This window comes from Bacillus rossius, chromosome 8 (assembly GCF_032445375.1).
Source record: "Bacillus rossius redtenbacheri isolate Brsri chromosome 8, Brsri_v3, whole genome shotgun sequence".
Taxonomy (NCBI): domain Eukaryota; kingdom Metazoa; phylum Arthropoda; class Insecta; order Phasmatodea; family Bacillidae; genus Bacillus; species Bacillus rossius.
In genome coordinates, this window is record NC_086336.1 from 44,843,771 (window position 1) to 44,863,421 (window position 19,651).

General features: G+C 39.1%; 1 protein-coding gene across 1 annotated transcript in view; it reads left to right on the forward strand.

Moving 5' to 3' along the window:
- The window catches only part of LOC134534833 (DNA polymerase delta catalytic subunit), a 47,840-nt gene that overhangs the window by 18,103 nt on the left and 10,086 nt on the right, over positions 1–19,651 (forward strand). Inside the window, exons 8-16 of the mRNA XM_063373459.1 lie at positions 5,349–5,494; positions 5,604–5,703; positions 7,544–7,680; positions 8,686–8,851; positions 9,591–9,796; positions 10,012–10,273; positions 13,234–13,329; positions 16,840–17,150; positions 19,136–19,385. Of these exons, the coding sequence (XP_063229529.1) occupies positions 5,349–5,494; positions 5,604–5,703; positions 7,544–7,680; positions 8,686–8,851; positions 9,591–9,796; positions 10,012–10,273; positions 13,234–13,329; positions 16,840–17,150; positions 19,136–19,385 (1,674 nt within the window). The remainder of the gene's footprint in view (positions 1–5,348; positions 5,495–5,603; positions 5,704–7,543; positions 7,681–8,685; positions 8,852–9,590; positions 9,797–10,011; positions 10,274–13,233; positions 13,330–16,839; positions 17,151–19,135; positions 19,386–19,651) is intronic.

Sequence of the window (19,651 nt, forward strand, 5' to 3'; positions counted from 1 at the left end):
AAAATCTTATAAATCAACGTCTTTGATGTGGCACGTTTGGAATCGATTTTGCTTTATTATTGAATATCCTATAGTTCTAACAGGATTACGAAAGAACAGTGATTTTTATAAAAGAAGTTGTTATAGCCCCTCTATTGGAAGAAGAAATCCAGATGAGCTTTGGTCTTCTTCAAACAATCATTATGGAAGTTTACCAGTTGAATACGAAATTTAACCCACTAGAAAACAGGAAACACTGTACTTTAATGTGTGAATACAGATGCTAAAAATGAACTCTGAGCGAATTGAAAATACAGGCCAGGGTCGATAGCCAGAATCCTCCTGATGAAATCTGAATGCGAGCAGCTTCATTGGTGTCAGATTACAGTGTGTGCCAGTAAAACCCTGTTGTTACGACCCCTCATGGTACCCGGGAGATGGGTTACAATAGACATTTTGGACAGACTAACACCCCCCCCCCCAACCTCCCAAAACCCTTACGTCAGAATATGCCTTTTTTCGCACCAAGTACATGTACATGTTCAGTCATATCTGGCAAGAAATTGGCAAGTTTTCAAATTCAGGTATAAATTTATTTTAATAGTAGATATCTGCGTCGGGTGAGCAGGCGGCACGCAGACATGCTGGCGCCAATAACCGTTGTCTTTGGTTGGATGGAGGAAAGGATTAGCAAGAAGGAAGTGGTATCTACTGCATTACGTGCAGTACAGGGCTCGTCAAGAGAAACGCAGCACAACATGCTTCAAATTTAATTTTGATCAAAACTTTCTCTCATTTCTTTGAAAAGAGGTTGTGTTCAAATAGAGAGGTGGTCGTAAACTGTATTACTATTTTTTTTTTCAACTTATTTTATGTTGGTTTTACAGACAAGCCGTGCAAGATTTCCGAATAGGATTATTGTTTGTATTATTGTTTATTATTGTATTACAATTGTCTGAAACTGAAACCATATACCTAGTTTCATTCATTTTCATATAATCAATTAGATTTGATGGGAATCACTGAAAATTATGTGTAGCTGTCTCATTTTAAAACTTATTATATGATGGTATAATTAAAAATATATATATATATTTTTCTTGTTATGCTAAAACTACTGGGAAGCAAATTAATGGTGTTATAAACAAAAAAAAATTGTTTCAAGCAGGAACCATATTACAGGGTTATTCTATATTAAGTGTTTAGCTACGGTAATTAGAGACCTGCAAGTACTCGAATTTCGAGTTCGAGTCGAGTTTTTAATTCGTGCTCGGACTCGGCACGGCCGTTCACGACTCATGAGTCGAGTTCGAGTTTAATGATGTCTTTTCAGACGTTTTTGGTTAGGCCTAAGTATAAAAATATTTAAAATTACGTGTTAACTAACCTTGTTTGCGCATGTAAATAAAATAAACCCATTGTATCTTTCAGTTGAACGTATCATTTTAAATTCCCGCTCAAAACACCAATGTAAACAATGTAAAAATATTTCACTTTAACATTAAAAACGTATCCTACCTTTCAATACGACCATTCTTTTCCAGTTATCAGGAAAATTTTACATAATAGATACTGTGTTTGCGCAGGGGTTCTTTAATATAAATGTACATTATGATTAATTTTTATCACTTTCAAGAATCGTAAACAAGTATAAAACGTAAACAAACACAGTATAACGCGCCATTCGTCCTCCATGGATCACACACTTTAGTGCATGAGACGATCTAAACAATCGATTACTCTCTCGCCCCTTTTCAAGACAATTGTTTTTAGCTGCGCCATATTTTGGGTATTTATAGAACACATTTTAAAAGTTTTACTTACCGCAGATACAAACGTTAAATAAAAATTATATTTTATCTTATATACAAAATAGAAAATCCAATATAATGTTAATTTATGCAGGTTAATTTTTAAACTGTTTGGTGTTACAACATGGCCGACACGCTTTAATTGTTTTGCCATGGTCGGAATGTTGCCTGGCACAGCCATGCTCACGACGTGCGCTACTAGTGCGGAGCTATGGTTATCTATGGATGAGAGGTTTGTTTACGTTTGACTTGGCACGAGGCAAACAATATTTTTGATTGAATATTTTAATCAGGATGGATGGCCAAATAGATAAAAAGAAACGCAAGCAGTTTACTTTGAAGTAAAAAGTGGAAATTTTAAAACAAGGGTAAATGTGTAGTTGGGCGGTATTTCCGAGAAAAATGTTAAAAATACGAATATACTTTTATTCTATGCTCTTTAACTTCCTTTTTTAATTAAACCCAGAGGAGATAAGAAATTCCGGTAAATATGTAGTTGGGCGGTATTTCCGAAAAAAAATGTTAAAAATACGAAAATACTTTGAATTACACAGGTCTTGTATTGCAAAATTAGAACGGCGATATCTACTAAAGTATTTGGAATTTCTTATCTCCGCTGGGTTTAATAAAAAGAGGAAGTTAAAGAGCATAGAATAAAAGTATTTTCGTATTTTTAACATTTTTTTTTTCGCAAATACCGCCCAACTACATATTTATCATAATAAAAGATCGCGAAAAAATTATTAAACTGCATGAACAGTCATCTTTATCTGCTGGTCGCAAGAGACTTCGCCTAGAATATGACGAGGGAATTCTATCCCAATAAATGTACATATCTGCAAAATAGTTTAAACCATATGTCATTTTGTGTTCAACAGATATAAATTTTGTATATGTAGGCCTAGAATTTAGGTTACTGTATTATGTTCAGTAATTTTTTTTGAATTCTTGTTGTTTTACAAATATTTGCTTCCAAGCTAATGTATCATTTGATCCCCTATTACTTTATTTTCAAAAATTCAAAAGTACTACATTTTAAAGGTAACTTCAGAATAAAGTACTTTCATTACTAAGTAGGTATAAAAGTTGAGGCTTTATTGTTGTACTTTATAACGAGATTCTACTGTGGTGACTGGTAAGAATGTTGACAAATACTTTTGCACTTATGCTATGGTTTTGAATAAAATTTTGCTCGGTGTCTGTAATTAAATCATGTCTTTATACTTTTTTTTTTGTTAACAAGTAAATTTTAATAATACTCTGCATTTTCAAAAGAAACAAAATTATTAAAGACCATGAAAATATATGCAGCAATGAGGATCCTCACACCCAAGATTTGTATAGGGCCTTGATATTTGCTGGTCTTTAAACATGACAGTTATATATAAATAATGGATATTTATGGGTTTTACTACTCGACTCGAATTTAACTCTAACTCGAAACATTTCTTGAATACTCGCTCAAACTCGACTCGACCTAAAAATCCTATACTCGCATGACTCTAACGGTAATCTGTAAAAGTGCATCAACCTTAAGTACATACTTTCATTAATCTTGAATGAATACATACTGTAATCTTTTAAGGTCTGTTTCTGGTCTGTGAGTATTTTAAATCTTAAAGGAAAAATATTGTCTCTGAAAGTATGTTTAATAATGGTTAGAGACAATATTATATAGTTTTATTTTGACGTCAACCGGACCTGTACCCCAGAAGCCTGGTCAGCCACCGCCACCTTTCCCCTCACGCCCCGTCCCACTTCCCGTACTGGCAGCCGCTCCGTCTTGAGTATGTAGTGGGGTGGTTGTGTTTGAATAGCGCGACACGGACATCAAGAGGGCGCTGTAGCAGCAGTGCACCACACCCCTTTAACTAGGGATAAACATTGTAATTCTCTTTTTGCTTATTTTTCCCCAAGTGGCGTGTGACGGCAGATCGGCCAGGAGTGTTTTATGTACTTGAAGTACCTAATTAATATTTAGTTAAGGCATAAACTACGAAAAGACGTACCGAACATGCATGAGGCGAACCGAAGTCCGCCGAAGCCGGACTGGTTATCATTAATAATAAATTGTTGTAATTTTACTAATTTTAGTTAATATTTTTTATCATGCATTAGGTGTAATATAATTATTAAGAGTGTTTCATGTTTTACCTGTAGCTTCCTGTGGCACGTAATCGTAAATAGGTATAACGGTAATTGGTTCGGCGCAAAGACGCCATGTTAGGCTAGCAGAGCCCTGAGCTCACCCCAGTCCTTCGCCAGCACCGACCGAGAGCAGACTCATCAGCACCCCGGGGACCTCACCGCTTGCCTGCACTGCTAAGTAGTTCTGTTAAATCTTAATCATCTTAAATCTTTCGTTCATAATTCCTCAGGGCTTCTCTCGGTTGGGGGGACTGTTTAAATAATTGTATGAGTGACCACTATCGTCATTTTTATGCTCATTACCTAATAAATTGTAGAGTGTGACCACGTGGTCAGGTCGCACCACGTGAACCGATTCGTGCCGCAGGCGTTGTGTGATATAATCAAAGGTGTAGGCGAAGTATAACTAATAAACCAGGGCATACGATTTTATTTGTATTTGTTTATTTCAACATCCTGAGTGTGACGGCATGTGGGATGCCGTAAGAGCCCACTGCGTAGGTGAAGAGCGTACCCGACGCTGAGAGCGGACCAGTGGCGAGTACTAGGATTGGTTTTAGGGGGTTAAAATCACGCCTCACATGGGCGACGTCACAGCCCTGAAAAACAGTCTCTCCCAGGTCCGTGCCCCTTGCACGGTGGCGCCCACAAATTAATCTCGGTACATGTATCGACGCGAACCCCCGCTTAGCATGACAGTTAGGCCGCGGCCATGTCAATTTTTAGCCCAATTTTATTTTTAAACAAGATATTTTGGTGATATTGTTTTGATTTTTTTATGAACTCTTTTCATTCATAAAGATAGCACTATTTTTAATAAATATGACACTTGTACAATGATACTTACTATTCCAAAAAAAAATGTTATTTTGACTGATACATGGTGCACTTTACAACATAATTTCTGATAAGTGTGTCTAACTACTAGGAACAATAACAATAAATCAGCTAGTATATGTGCGTTTGTAACATGTTCCAATGGCGTAATTTGAAAATTTGATACTAGTAATAACAGTTGCATTTAAAACAAAACAAATTTTTTCCAATCTATTTCATGCATAACATTTTTGGTACTAACTCCATGCTAAATAATAATTTACATACGTGAATTTATATATATATATATATAATTTTTTTTTTTATGACTTTGTAATCTCAGTTGAGTTTTGATTAAATATGCTAATTAATTTAATTAAATTTTTGGGGCATTTTGGTACTTTATGGTGTATTAATTTTACATTTCTGTGTTATAAGGTGCATTGATTTGCTTTTTGGTTTTATTTTGGCTTTATCGCAGATCACCATATAATCTGGTCCTAATGGTTGTCTAGTAATTGTTACTTGTAAATGCACGGTGTGTACATGTACTAGTCAATAAGTGATAATATGCCAATGGATAACTTTTTCCAGAAATGGGGAGACTTTGTCCGAGAAATTGATCCAGACATCATCACAGGATACAACATCAATAACTTTGATATACCATACCTCATTAATCGATCCAAGCACTTAAAAGTGAAGAACTTCACGTACCTTGGTAGGATTAAAAACATTCAGTAAGTCTGTTTTTTTTTTATCCTTTCTCTTTTTAAATTATAAGGATAAACTTGGTGCTGAAAAAATGGAAAACATTTCACAATTTAAACATGTTTATATATTTTGCAGGTCTGTGATAAAGGATCAGGTGCTGCAGAGCAAGCAAATGGGCAGGCGCGAAAATAAACACGTCAACTTTGAAGGTCGTGTGCCGTTTGATCTGTTTCTTGTAAGTCGATCAGCTGGTAATTTTAACGTTATCACTATAAAGTAGTTAAATGTTAATTTTTTTTGTGTTCCTGTTAATCATTTACCGTATTTACCTGCAGAAGTGTTGCCCCTGAGTATGGGTCGCACCTTTAATTTTGGGCAAAAAGAAATTTCTAACATTATCACCTTAAGGGTCACCCTCAAATATGGGTCATACAATATATCTGTCTCCAGTAGAATAGATGTGAAGTCTTTATGGTCCCTGTCTGTCTCAGCTTATTGCCGCATATAAATACGGCACTGATGTCCTTCGTCTGTCCCCTCTCCATCCTTTATGGCCCATCCTCCCTCCCTTCCTCCTTCCCAACCACCCACGCACCCACCCTCGCACTATCTAACCAAAAATACAAAGGAAAAGAATACTATTTATTACTCCAACATTTCCCCTTCCCATCTATTGTTAATTTTTTTTTTACCTGTCCCCTTCCCCAAGAGAGAAAAGACACCACGCTTTTTCCTTGTTAATTATTTTGTCAGTTCCTTTAGTAAAAACATGCACGCCCTTTACAGAAATTTTGTAACAATTGAAGTGTTACAGTAGATAGCGTGGGAAATCTCTCGCAAAAACAATGATTGGACACATTTGCGCCACAAAAACTGTCTAGATGGACGTGATAATTGTGTACGATGCCAGTTCACAAAAATTTACAAAGATGAGATAGGGGGGGAGAACCATAAACACTGCTACACAAGCACACTTTCACAAACACACACCCGTCCTCTTTCTCACTCTCTGGCTGGTTTATTTTTAGATTTTACCCTCTTGCTGAGCGCCAGACCCGCGGCAGACAGCTACTTCACTTACTGGGCGGCAGCCGGGTAACCGCCCGACAGGCGGCAGACACTGCATAAGGGGCCCGCCTCGTCAGGGGTGTATGTATGTAGTGAGGCGGGATGATAAGCGCGACGCTCGCTGGTGCTTCTAGCGCGGTGTCTTCTCTAGCGCGCAGTCTTCTCGTCGTCACAGAATAACTGTGAAATTTGAGCGGTGACCGTAACATTATATGGCCGAGAAATTAAGTTAAAGGTGTATTGCAAGTCCTTTAACTGCTTTCAAGAATCCGTACTGGTTGTTTTACGCCTAAACATTACTCTGAAAACATGCGTTTTAGCCATTTTAACTCTTCTAAAAATACAGTTTCAACTTAATCCAAAATCAAAAGTACTTTTCGGCCCTTAGCGAACTCTTAAATGCTTTTCGTAAGCAGACCTCACTCGGACATCTTGAGTAGTTTTGAAATCGTGTTGTTTTTCCTGAAGCTCTGCGCACTGTATGTGTGCCCGGGTAGGCGGAGCCCTTAACAGTGCAGTTCATGATGCTTTACACTTACTGCTGAGATATTTTAAACAAACAATTTATATTTACTCATAAAATTATTATTAAGAACCAACACAGGCTATTTATTTAAGTTTATAGTCAATCACATCAATGCAGTGTTAATTTTTTTTTTTTTTACCCAAAATGGAAAATTTGAAAATGGGTCACAATACATTTTATCAAACGAAAAATTGGCAGAAAATGTGCGTTCCATATGCGTAAGTGCTGGGTGAAGTTTAAAAATTTTTTCAATTGAACCAAACTAGAGCTTGATTTGGTTTGGTTAAAATTGCACTGGTATATTTAAAAAAAAAATTCCTTCTTGTGCATTTGTAAACCAGCTCGGCATTGAGCAGGGATATGTTGAGCTTACATGATGTGTTGTGGTGTTTAGCTTGGCATAACTAACGTTTGAATCCAGAGTCCTTTGAAATTAGGTAACTGCTGACTCTTGTGTACGAGATGCGATGCTTGCCTGCAGGTGCTGGTACGCGATTACAAACTGCGTTCTTACACCCTGAATGCCGTCAGCTACCACTTCCTGCAAGAACAGAAGGAAGATGTACACCACTCCATCATAACTGATCTCCAGAATGGCAACTCGCAAACAAGGAGAAGGTAGGCATGGTACTTAGCACTTATGGGAACTTGTTATTGGAAGTGTTGTGTATAAACACTATAAAGTAGGTTGAAAATAGTGCGTTTAAAATAATTAAACTCTTGGTGGCACTGACTGTAATTGGGTGTCATTGTGACAAGAATGTTTTTTTTAATAAGTCACTCCTGCATCTCATATCTACATATCTAAGAAATATTAAGTGTACTAACTCTAAGTGTTAAATTGAAACATTAAAGTTATTTATTTAAAAATTTATACTTACTGTTAACAGTAATTAAAAAATGATTATCATGTAGGCATATAGGTTATTAGTGGGCACAGTACAATGGCCTGATTTCATGCTAGTTATGAATTTAATCTTTATTTGTATCAACTTGTGTATCATTTTAACTCTAACTAATAGTCGCGTGATGCTTCCTGAATCACATTCAGATTGATGTCTACACATCCAACCTGGAGTTCCAAATGCCGTTAATTGGAACTATTCTTTGGACTAATTATGGTAAACTGACTCTTTAGCGAGAGCCAGAATTAACAGAGCATGAACTTGTTAATGAGGATAGGCAGTGTCCACGAATGAGGCTGAGCAGGCAGTCTCCTGCTGTAGAGTACTTACACAGGTCGGCAGTTGGTGTTTAGAAATACTTACTGATGATGTTGCACAGGGTTTTATTACGAGTCGACACTTTTTTGCAACAGCCTATCCGTACACACTGGTCCTGAATTGACACACACTACTTACACATGGTGCCGTTTCATGGCGGGCGGTTGACTACGGCCTTTAGCTAAGCAGGTACTGCTTGGTTGTTTGGCTGCCGGTTACTATCCCTCTTATCTCATACTATGTGCGGGGGTAGCCAGACATCTCGGTGGTCAGTGGGGAGGGGGGGGGGGGGTTGGCGTGGTGAGCGAACTCAGCTGCCTTCAGGGTTGTTCCCCTGGTGTCCCGCGCACACAGTCACGGGATTGGGTAGTTTCCGAGCGCAGTCTGCGTGTGCTCGCAGGCTGGCCGTGTACTGCCTGAAGGACGCCTACCTGCCGCTGCGTCTCCTCGACAAGCTGATGTGCATCATCAACTACATGGAGATGGCGAGGGTGACGGGGGTGTCCCTGTCGTGCCTGCTCACCCGGGGCCAGCAGATCAAGGTCATCTCCCAGCTGCTCCGCAAGGTACTCCGTCCCTGTCATGTTAGGGAATCAAACCGTCAGGTCATTGATTTGGCATAATAATTAAATAAAGAAAACCAATGGATTTAATTTTATTTAAATTACACACCATAGGGTCATTGAAGAAAACCAAGTGCGTGGAGTCTTTACATTTTGTTGGGCTCCCTCCCTATTATTTAATATAAAAATCGTCTTCCCCCCCCACCCCCTCAAAAAAAAACTAACTAAAGTTGCTGTTTCCTTATCTCTAATCGTGATTTGCACCGATCCCACTTCTTACAAGGTGTCCTATTTGCTATTTAGTCTATAAATATAAAATCATCTTGGATCACCATTTGCATGTCTTGGCAAATTAAAAAAGGAAATATTTATGGCTAATGTATTTCCGTTGTTGTAGAAAAAAATTGCTGGTGGGAATAGTATTGGTACAAGCCGTTAGGATTTTTTTTGCGGCAAACTCGTTTCCCCCATGTCTTCATTCCATCGATAAAGAAACCTCATCCCATTACCCCTCAATATCGAGACTTTAGGTCTTTAGTTCATTCATTCGAGAATAATAACACAGGTGTTTCTGCTGGAAGCAGTCTCTTTGACTGTTCTATTCAGTCAGTGTATTTTTTGTGTTCCTGCTTGTGTTACTCATTTGGGAAGTAGAGTGTTCTGTTAAGGTGCGGTACGTGGGTGTGTGCTGGGGTACTGGCGGCAAGTGCGCCGACCCACGGCATGTCTTTGTCGCGTGCAGGCCCGGGAGAGCGGCTACCTGATGCCGGCGTACGGAAGCGGCGTGCAGGAGGAGCAGTTCGAGGGCGCGACCGTGATCGAGCCCCGGAAGGGCTACTACTCCGACCCCATCACCACGCTCGACTTCAGCTCGCTGTACCCCAGCATCATGATGGCCCACAACCTGTGCTACACCACGCTGGTGCAAGGCCCTAAGGAGAAGCTGGGGTGAGTCTCGCGCCGCTGGGATTGAGCTTTCAAACACCAGTAACTAAAACAAGAATGAATTTTTCGGCCAGTCAAATCCTCAAATACCATAAAATCCTTAGTATTCGAAGGACTCAATATTCGAGAGATAAGATTTGAAAAAATAAAAATAAATAAATTAAATTTAAAAATTCAAGTTGGTGGAACGGGGGAGTGTAACGTGGTCTGTGCTGCAGCCTGACGCCCGACCAGTGCATCAAGACGCCGGCGTCCAACGTGTTCGTGAAGGCGTCGGTGCGCAAGGGGCTGCTGCCGGCCATCTTGGAGAGCCTGCTGTCCGCCCGCAAGAAGGCCAAGACGGACCTCAAGAACGAGACGGACCCGTTCAAGAGGAAGGTGCTGGACGGGCGGCAGCTCGCGCTCAAGATCAGCGCCAACTCCGTCTACGGCTTCACCGGCGCCCAGGTCGGCAAACTGCCCTGCCTCGAGATATCGGGGGTGAGTACGCGACTACGCGGTGTGAAGCAATTAAAAGGTCCCTGTGCACCAGCCTTTCCTTTTCCTATGTCTCAGTTATTTTTCTGCTTCTGTTAACACCACCCATGCATGAAACGTGCAGGTTAATTGGTCTTTGCATCTTCATGTTAATTTGAGATTTTATAAACCCTATCATAATTTTTAATTTTTCATTACAGTGTGGTTAATTTAACAATGACTAATTGCCATGCATGTATGTTTGTCAATAGTCATGGTTCTAAGTACAGTAGAATTCCGCCGATGCGACCCCCCTCTGATGCGTCCATTCCGTTTATACGACCGTTTTTTGAGAAACCATGAAAAATTTGAGCAGAGAAAGTCTAAAATTTGAGTAAAATATGGCTGAAAAACAAGTCTGTTACACTTGGTTGGGTGCTATGTGTTCACGTTTATCTTGGCGAGCACTGTACTGTAAGCAGGCAGGCATACAAAAAATGGCTAAAAATAGATACCACCCCTCTAGACTGTCCATGCTACCTGATAGCATCTACGCACGCGTCTATTGCCGTCTCGGTCCCGTGCCTTTGTCTTGCGACTGGTTAGTGTGATCTTGCCAGCTGCATCTCAGGTGTCACTGGCCACACAAAGCTGTGTTCACTGTGTTAATGACGTCGCCAGGTGTTTGGTTCTCGGCTATTTTTCTATAACATCGCTGACTATGCACGTGCGCAGATTAACAAAAAAAAAATGTGTGGAATTATGCTATACACCTCGGACTCGCATACCCCGAACAATGGGTTCCGATAAATACTCGCGCTACGTGAATTCGCGTCACGCGAGTTCGGCTATGCTAGCCGGCTGGTGGTTATTTTCATTCAAAACGTGGCGAAGGAATTTGTGTGGATCAGGTAGAAAACATTCGGCTATAAACGAAAGATATAAGAACAATGCTATCCTGAAATGCTGTGACATGTTTTTGGAGTAGATAAACACAGCGACAGACCGACAGGATGCGCTCCCGCCCTTGCCGTCAGCGATGTTTATTTTGACAGCTCAAGCAATTATCTTTTCCACATCCCTTCACAGCGTAAAAAAAAGAAGAAGAAAACATGTTGGAATGCAGATGGAAAAGTAACTATGCAGTAAAATAAATATATTTACGGCCCTGCTAAATTTTTCTATTCAATAAAATTCGAGGTATTAGTGATTTTTCAGCAGAAACTGCTGTGTGACTAATAAACAAATTGTATCATAATAACTTATAAAGTATTTATTAACGGCGAAGGACAGTCGCATAAGCCCATAAAAATATTTATTTTACCAAGAATGGACTGTACAACCTGGCTTTTGCCGCACGCGGTGTGGGAGGGGAGGAGGATGCTGACAGTTTCTCACGCAGAAGGTTGAAATAAGGGAGGGAATGTGTTGAAATGTTAGTTGGAAAGGGGGGGGGGGGGGTGTTTTTACATGGTTTGTGGCTCTGGGAGGGATGAGCCTTGAAGAATTAGCAGGGGATGGAGAGGTAAGCATCACGTCACGTATGATGTCAAGCCACCGCTACCGCCAGCCTGGCCGGACGAGTTTCTTACGCTCTCGCAGAAGCTATCACAGCTGCTTTTCGTGCGGGCGGGTAAGATAACATGGCAGCTGAGACGGCTTTTCGTGCGATAGTGGACGCGCCGAGCTCAGCTAGACACTGCCCGAGCGGCATTCACGTGTATGTATCCGACGATGCGGTGACACTCCGAATTCTCTATTGCAACCATTCCGTTTATAAGTCCGTTTTTCCGGAAACCGTGAGAGGTCGCATCAGCGGGATTCTACTGTATGCGTGAAATTCTACATCTTGGCGAAATGAATATTGTAATGAATTTTTTAAATATCAAATAAAGAAAAAAATGTTATCCCAATTTTTGTTTTGTTGCCCCAATAAGCTGACCCATCCAGCTAAACATTAAAACAGAGATCTGTAAACTTAGTGAATTTTATTATTATCTGTTCAATTTTTGTATTGTTCTCTTGAAACTTTTTATGTGAGAGAGAAATTTTTTTCAAGCCAAAATTTTCTTTTCATATTAATCTCATTCACACATTATATTATTTACTTCGCTCTGCCTTTGATATTAAAAATTATTATAACTATTATTTTTTTCATTCCTGCCACAAAATTAATGTGTAACTTTGTTTCAAAGACTTGTTATTCTTTAACAGTTGGCACATGTGTTGTTCATTGGTGGAAATTACCGTATTTACCTGAATATAATACTATGATTTTTACCAAAACTGTGAAAACTAAAAGTGGGGGGGGGGCACTTTATAATCACAAACTTGTATCTTGCTAGAACAGTTTAGTTGAAAAACTACAGGCTCTGCCTCTTAAATGAATTACTTATGCCACTTACGACCGCTGTCAATTACTACCTCCTGAACTTTCTCTTGCTCTGCCTGTAAACTGCGTCACTTACGTCACTTTTTTCCGGGGCTTCCTGGACCTCTGCACAGGCGTGACAGATGGCAGATGAGAGATGCAGAATGAAGGAGAAGGAGAGGGAGCAAATGGAGTTTGTCACTGGTTTCTTTCTGCTTCTTCGCTGTGATTGCCGGGGAAAGCAACACCTCGCCTTTTTCTTTAACCCTCCCAATCGACCACCTATGTCACATTCTAGGTCTTTTTCATAAACTCATAATCAACAAGTTTGGGGTGGCATTATATTCAGAGTTGCATTGTTTTCTGTTAAGTACAGTAGTTTTTCCCAGAACAGTTGGTTTGAGTACCGTATGATCGAAAGATTTGCACCTGACTTTCCTTTTGAATGCTTGAACTCTGCTCACCCAAACGCAACAAATGACAGTCACTGCAGTGACGATGCCAAAGTCGGGCGATTCAAAGTTTAAAAATACAACATATCGTATGTACACCCGTGGTTACCGACGGGTTCACCGAACCTGATTTGTGTTTTTTTTTTCTTTTTTTTTTTCAGAGTGTCACATCTTACGGTCGTGCTATGATTGAGCAGACAAAACAAGAAGTAGAGCAACGTTATTGCATTGCCAATGGCTACAAGCATGATGCTTCGGTAAGTGTTGTCTTTGTTTCAAATGTTAGTTATACTATCTCATCTGTTAGGAAGTATAAAGGCTTATGAACTTGAATTATAGCTAAACAATAAAAGTGAAATTTTTTCAATACCTTTCTATATCAGTATAAAGGAATACATGTTCTTTTCTCATTTTTTTTTAGTACTCTGAAGTGAAACCCAGATAAAATTCATTGTTAAATGCTAACTGATAACCATATGTAATGTTTATCCGGTGATACCACACAAGTTATGACAATTTTTTTATAGTTTCTGCATTACTATTTAAAATGTAGATGCAAGTAGATAAGGATTTACTTGAAGAAATTTTTGTATGCTTGATTCATTTATACGTGCACTTTTAACCAAGTGTGTTGAGAAATTGATTTTGACAGTTTTAGTAAATAAAAACAAAACTTTGATATATATTAGTGATGTGCGAGTCTCGGCATCATCGAGAATGAGTCGAGACAGAAATTTTCTCGATCTCGTCTCGAGATAATTTTTTTGGCTCGGAATTTTCGAGAATTTTGTAAACAAGAAATAGGTTAGGTAATATAATATATTGAGGCAGCATTTTGCGTTGCGTGTTGAAATAATTAACATATCTTCAACGTAATGTAGATCGAATAAAATAAAATATACTTGTTACGATAGTATACACGATAAATTATTAAAAAGTTAAAAATGAACAACTTCCGTTCACAAGTCACTACATGAAACGGTAAACGTAAACAATGAATTGTGCTGTGGTTATCACATTAAATTACAGAAGAAAATGATTATTTTCCGTTAGTAAAACCAACATTAAAGTTAAAAATAAATCATTTTCGGTATCAATATCAAGTATCAACGTAAAACGGTACGGTAAAAAATAAAAATATAAACATGACTGCAGAATTCTTCCGCGATTGCATTTTGTTTTATGGCCTTAGGTTGTACACACGGCCAGCAGTATATAACAAGCAACATGATGTTTAAATTGCGGTCCGTATCGATAGTGACATATCGATAGTGGTGAATGTTCAGACTTTCATGATCAAGTACCGTCCATGGCTCAAGGAAACTGTATATACTATGGAGTCAATAACGTATGTTTACTAGGGATGGTCGGGTACCCGAAATTTCGGGCAGTGTTTCGGGTATCAAATATACCCGAAATTCCGGGCGGGTATTTCAGTGCCCGAAAATATCGGGCACCTTGGAAAACGGCAATACCGCACGGCGCAAGTAAACAAAGCTTCTTTTTTTTTGGAACGCGCGGCAGCTGCAGGAAAACATGCCACGCCGCCGCCGTCCCGGCACCAGCCGGTGAAGTGAGTGTGCGTGAGAGATAAGATAAAGAAGGTGCCCGGTCAGCAAGTGTGTTTGTGGGAGGGGGAGACAGATATAAGAGAGCAAGCCCTGCAGCAAGCGGAAGTGGTCAAGGTCAACATTTACCGTCACTCTCGCTGGCTGACTAACGATGCAGCTGGTCGCCCGCCTCTCTCTCTCTCTCTCTCACACACACACACACACACACGCACGCACACACACACACACGCACGCACACACACACACAAGCGCGCGCGCGCACACACACACACAAGCGCGCACGCGCGCACACACACACACGCGCGCGCCCGTACGCACGGCGGATCAGTGTTGCCAGACATACGAGAATTCTCGTATTTGTACGAGAATTTAGAACCTGTGTACGTTGTACGAGGTAAAGTTGGATCTCGTACGCTTTTGTACGAGAATTTTAAAGATCACTATTACTGTTGGTTTTTTTTACACGGGTTCTAGTAAGATATATTAGTTTTATTGTATAATTTTGTCAAAACAAGTGTATAACATTTCTTTTGTAACTTAATACCATTAAGCGAAGTTCCTGCCCGACAGCGTTGACTTGTGCCAACCTCTATTTGTCTAGCACAGAAAATGATGACCCAGAGTCAGAATAATTTTAAATGCACAACCCCTAACTCACAATTTAGAGAATTTTTGAATGTTAAATTAAAGAAAATAAAATAACTGGATATTTTTTACGAAAAAAAAATGCAAAAAGAGTGAATGGCAGGAACAATTGTATTGTTGTGAATAATGTTTTACTTATGTAATCATATGATTGTGAAAATTGTTTAGTTTAGATTTGTTAGGCTAGTAACTCAAATATAAAAATATTGTAGAAACATTTAAACTTTTGCTTTTACAAATACCATTGTGTACGAGATTTTCTGTGTGTCGTACGAGAATTTTCGCTCCTTGGTACGAGACATTGACATTTACAATCCGGCAACACTGCGGCGGATGCTCACTGCTCAATAGTCACAAAGTAGTGTTCAAGGCCGGTGGAGCTGCTTGCTGTGTGCGAGAAGGATTATAAGCTGACTTTAATTACACACATTGTAGTTGCGTGGCATTTGCAGAAAGTGGTTGTGAATTGTTTCTATTTAATTCATGTCATTATTTTACCAAAATGGATACCAGTGGAAGTGTAGGTCAAACAATCAGCAGTGACAATGAACCTTCAAGCAGCTACCCAAACACAATTTAGTTAATAAGCACTTTATTTCCAAGATTAATATGCACTCTATTTTTTAGTTTAATGTTTAACTTTCATATCAGTGCGGTATAGTAAATAAATAAAAACCGTTCAGGTTTGTCAATGCAAACTTAAGTACGACTATTTTATGTTCAAAATTTATTTCATTAACTGATTTTGATGCCCGACCGAGATTGCCCGAGCCCGAAAATTTTGGACAATTACCCGCCCGAGCCCGCCCGAAGTCAAATTTCTCTGCCCGACCATGCCTAATGTTTACATACGACAGTAGGCAAATAAACTGTTGAGTGTAAAGGTAAAGTTGTAATTGCAATTGCAATTGTGGATACTTGATAAAATTATTGAATAATTATGTATGTTTGTCAGATTATTGAGTTTTACTTTTTTGGATCATATTATCCTGTTAACTAAAGTACAGATTTCTCGATCTCGACTCGATACTCGAGAATTTTTAAATTTCTTTCTCGATCTCGTCTCGAATTCAAAAAAGTCTTTCTCGCACATGCCTAATATATATTGTGTGAACTGATGAATATTTGATAGCTTTTTACAAGTATCCTGGGTTAATTTAAAGTAGAAAATTTAGATACAGATATGTTAGGTTTGTGAATATTTCTACATTTCATATGTGCATTAAATACACTAACATTTTAAATTTCTACCTTTATGGACTTCTACAGCTTTTAATATTCGAGATGCACCGTGGTTGTGTACAATGGAATCCATATTTTCACTCGAGAAATAACCTGTCCAAGTTAATTCCCAGGGCAGTGGATTGGGTACGAAGGCCCCTAAATCACGATTTAAGTAAAACACATTGATAAACAATTCAGCAGGTAGGAGATTTTACTATTTTTCTGTCATAAAGGTCATATTCTGAGGTCAAAAATGTTAAACCCTTTTTTTAAATAGTATTCTATAGGTCCTGAAGATAAATATAAGTGCTCATGATGACATTTCAGGTAATCTATGGTGACACAGATTCTGTGATGATCAAATTTGGAGTCAGCACCCTAGAGGAAGCGATGGAGTTGGGTCGTGAAGCTGCCGACTTTGTCAGCTCCAAGTTCATCAGCCCCATTCGACTGGAGTTTGAGAAAGTCTACTTCCCTTACCTGCTGATAAACAAGAAACGCTATGCAGGGTTGTACTTCACGCGGCCGGACAAGTACGACAAAATGGACTGCAAAGGAATTGAGACAGTGCGGCGTGACAACTGCCCCCTTGTGGCCAACATGATGAACACTTGTCTTCGGAAGCTACTGATTGAGAGGTGAGATGTGGTTAGCTTTTGTTATCTGTCAGTAACATTTTCTCATTTTATCATTGTTTAGAACGTTTAGTATAGATGTACTGTGAATTTGTATTTCCCACCTTATTGTGTTCGAGGATGATTGGGAACTTTTTTTTTTTTTTTTTTGTTTGTTGGCATTTTGGCAAGCGGGTGCGAAGTCAGTGTGGAACAATCAAGCAATGCATTGGTCGTGTTTACTGCGTGTTGCGTGCGCCACATTTTAAAGAAGGCACGTGGCCCTAGTTTTTTTTTCCATTTAGCTGTGTTGCAGTAATTTTTGTATTACAACACTTTACTGGTCACAAGGGATGGTACCAGAACTTATTACATGTGTTCGTTCTTTTTGGATGGAACAATCGTTAACATATTAAACAGGTTTATCGTCACAGATACTGATAAATCACAATAGAAATTGATGACACATCAGTTGTTTTTAGATAAATGTTCGATAGTGGTTAACAAATACTAGACATTCAGTATGAAATTCAACATCATAGTTTGTTGATTTTGTTGTAACAATAGTTTGTATTTTACTATTTTGTTGTCTTCCTGCTAATATAGAAAATGGGTGCAAGAGAAGGCCTGTTTAGTTTAGGATTTTTATCATAGATACAGTAAAACTCTATTTAAAAGTGATCTTATCATTTAGACTTAATTTTCTAACCAAGATAACTTCTTAAAAGGGTACTACCAGAAAGAACTCTTATAGTCTATACATATTATTTAGTGTGAATGCTGGCTTTAAAATTTTTTTTAATGACGGGTATGGCTGGCAAGCCATTAATTCCCCGAGTGTGAAATATTATACATATGCAAGTTTGTGTTTTTATTATCCTATACCACAATTTTGCACTGTGTCTTAAAAACTAGAATTTGACCCTTTCACAACATGTGTTCGGTAAATTAGTATAATTTTATTCTGTGCTGCAGTTAAAAATCATCTTCGGATGATTTTACAAATCTTTTAACCAACCATCAAAAATAAATTGGTTTTCTTGAAAAAAATTTTTTATTTCTAATTAGGTTGTTTAGCACAATTTATGTTAGTATTTAGCAACAAATTTATTTTAGTTTTAGTGGGGCCGTGGTGGTCATTTCCCCCACCAATTAATTCTAACAGTTATCCATTTTCGTTTCATCACCCTTCATTCTCTCTGATGACCGTGATGGAGCGTGGTAATGTAGTGAACCTGGGTTTCGAATTGTGGTCCAGCCATTCCTGATTTTGCTTTCCCGTGGTTTCCCAGAGACCATTCCATTTTATATATAATTATGTAGTAAATACTGGCCCAAATAAATTAGGATGCTGGTATTAAATTTTGTTGGTAAACTTAAATATATCGTTGCAAAGGATGTTGTTGTTGTTGATGTTGTTTATTTTTTTTTAACTAAGTTCATTTTTATTGGTCAGTGTCAATTTCTATTTTCCCAACTGTTAAAAGTAATTCAGAGGGAATTTAGAATTTCAAAATGATATAGTTTTCGGCAATAGTTTATTTCAACGTTGGCTTATTTGTACCATGCTGTATCAACATACTCCAATTTCAGCACTGGTGCCTGTGAATATTTTTAAAGAACTTATTACTAGATACCTGCAAAATTTGCGGATTCATTCGGTGATAGGCTAGAAATCAAACACACATACCTCTTAGATAATTTTGCTATTGGCTTACTGTTCATCTGGACGAATCTCAACCAGTTATAATAAACCCTCAACCAAAGAAGGATCGAATCACAGACAAACCGGCTGAGGCTACTTAACAAGTCGGCAGCCAATGAACCTGCGTTTATTTGCCCGAGTGTACGGGGGGTACGTGCAGTCTATCCTGAAGGCCATAGAAACCGCGAATTTTGTGGGTCTCTACTTATTACTTGGTCTTTTTTTTAATTAGTTAATGAAACTAGAAGTTTTATTATATTGAATTACTTATGCGAGTTTAGAACTAGTATTCGTACGGTAACAGGGACCCGGAAGGAGCCGTGGCGTACACGAAGCAGGTGATCTCGGACCTGCTGTGCAACCGCGTGGACGTGTCGCAGCTGGTGATAACGAAGGAGCTGACGAAGAACGACTACGCAGCCAAGCAGGCCCACGTGGAGCTCGCCAGCAAGATGAGGAAGCGCGACCCGGGCACGGCCCCCAAGCTCGGAGACAGGGTGCCCTACGTCATCGTCTCGGCCGCCAAGAACACGCCGGCGTACATGAAGGCGGAGGTGCGCTCGCGTGATTCTCTTACTGGCCAATGGCGTAGGGAGGGGGGGGGGGGTTAGGGGTTCAACCCCCCCCCCCCCCCCTTACCGCCAAATCTTTCTTATTCATCACTCAAACAAATTTCATATTAAAATTAATAAAAATTTTACCATTACAATATTTAAATTTAAGCACCGAAAACTGCTAAAATAGCACTATTTTACACCTTAAAATACAAATTTTCCTGGGGGAGGACCCCCGGACCACCCACTTTAACCCGGGGGGGGGG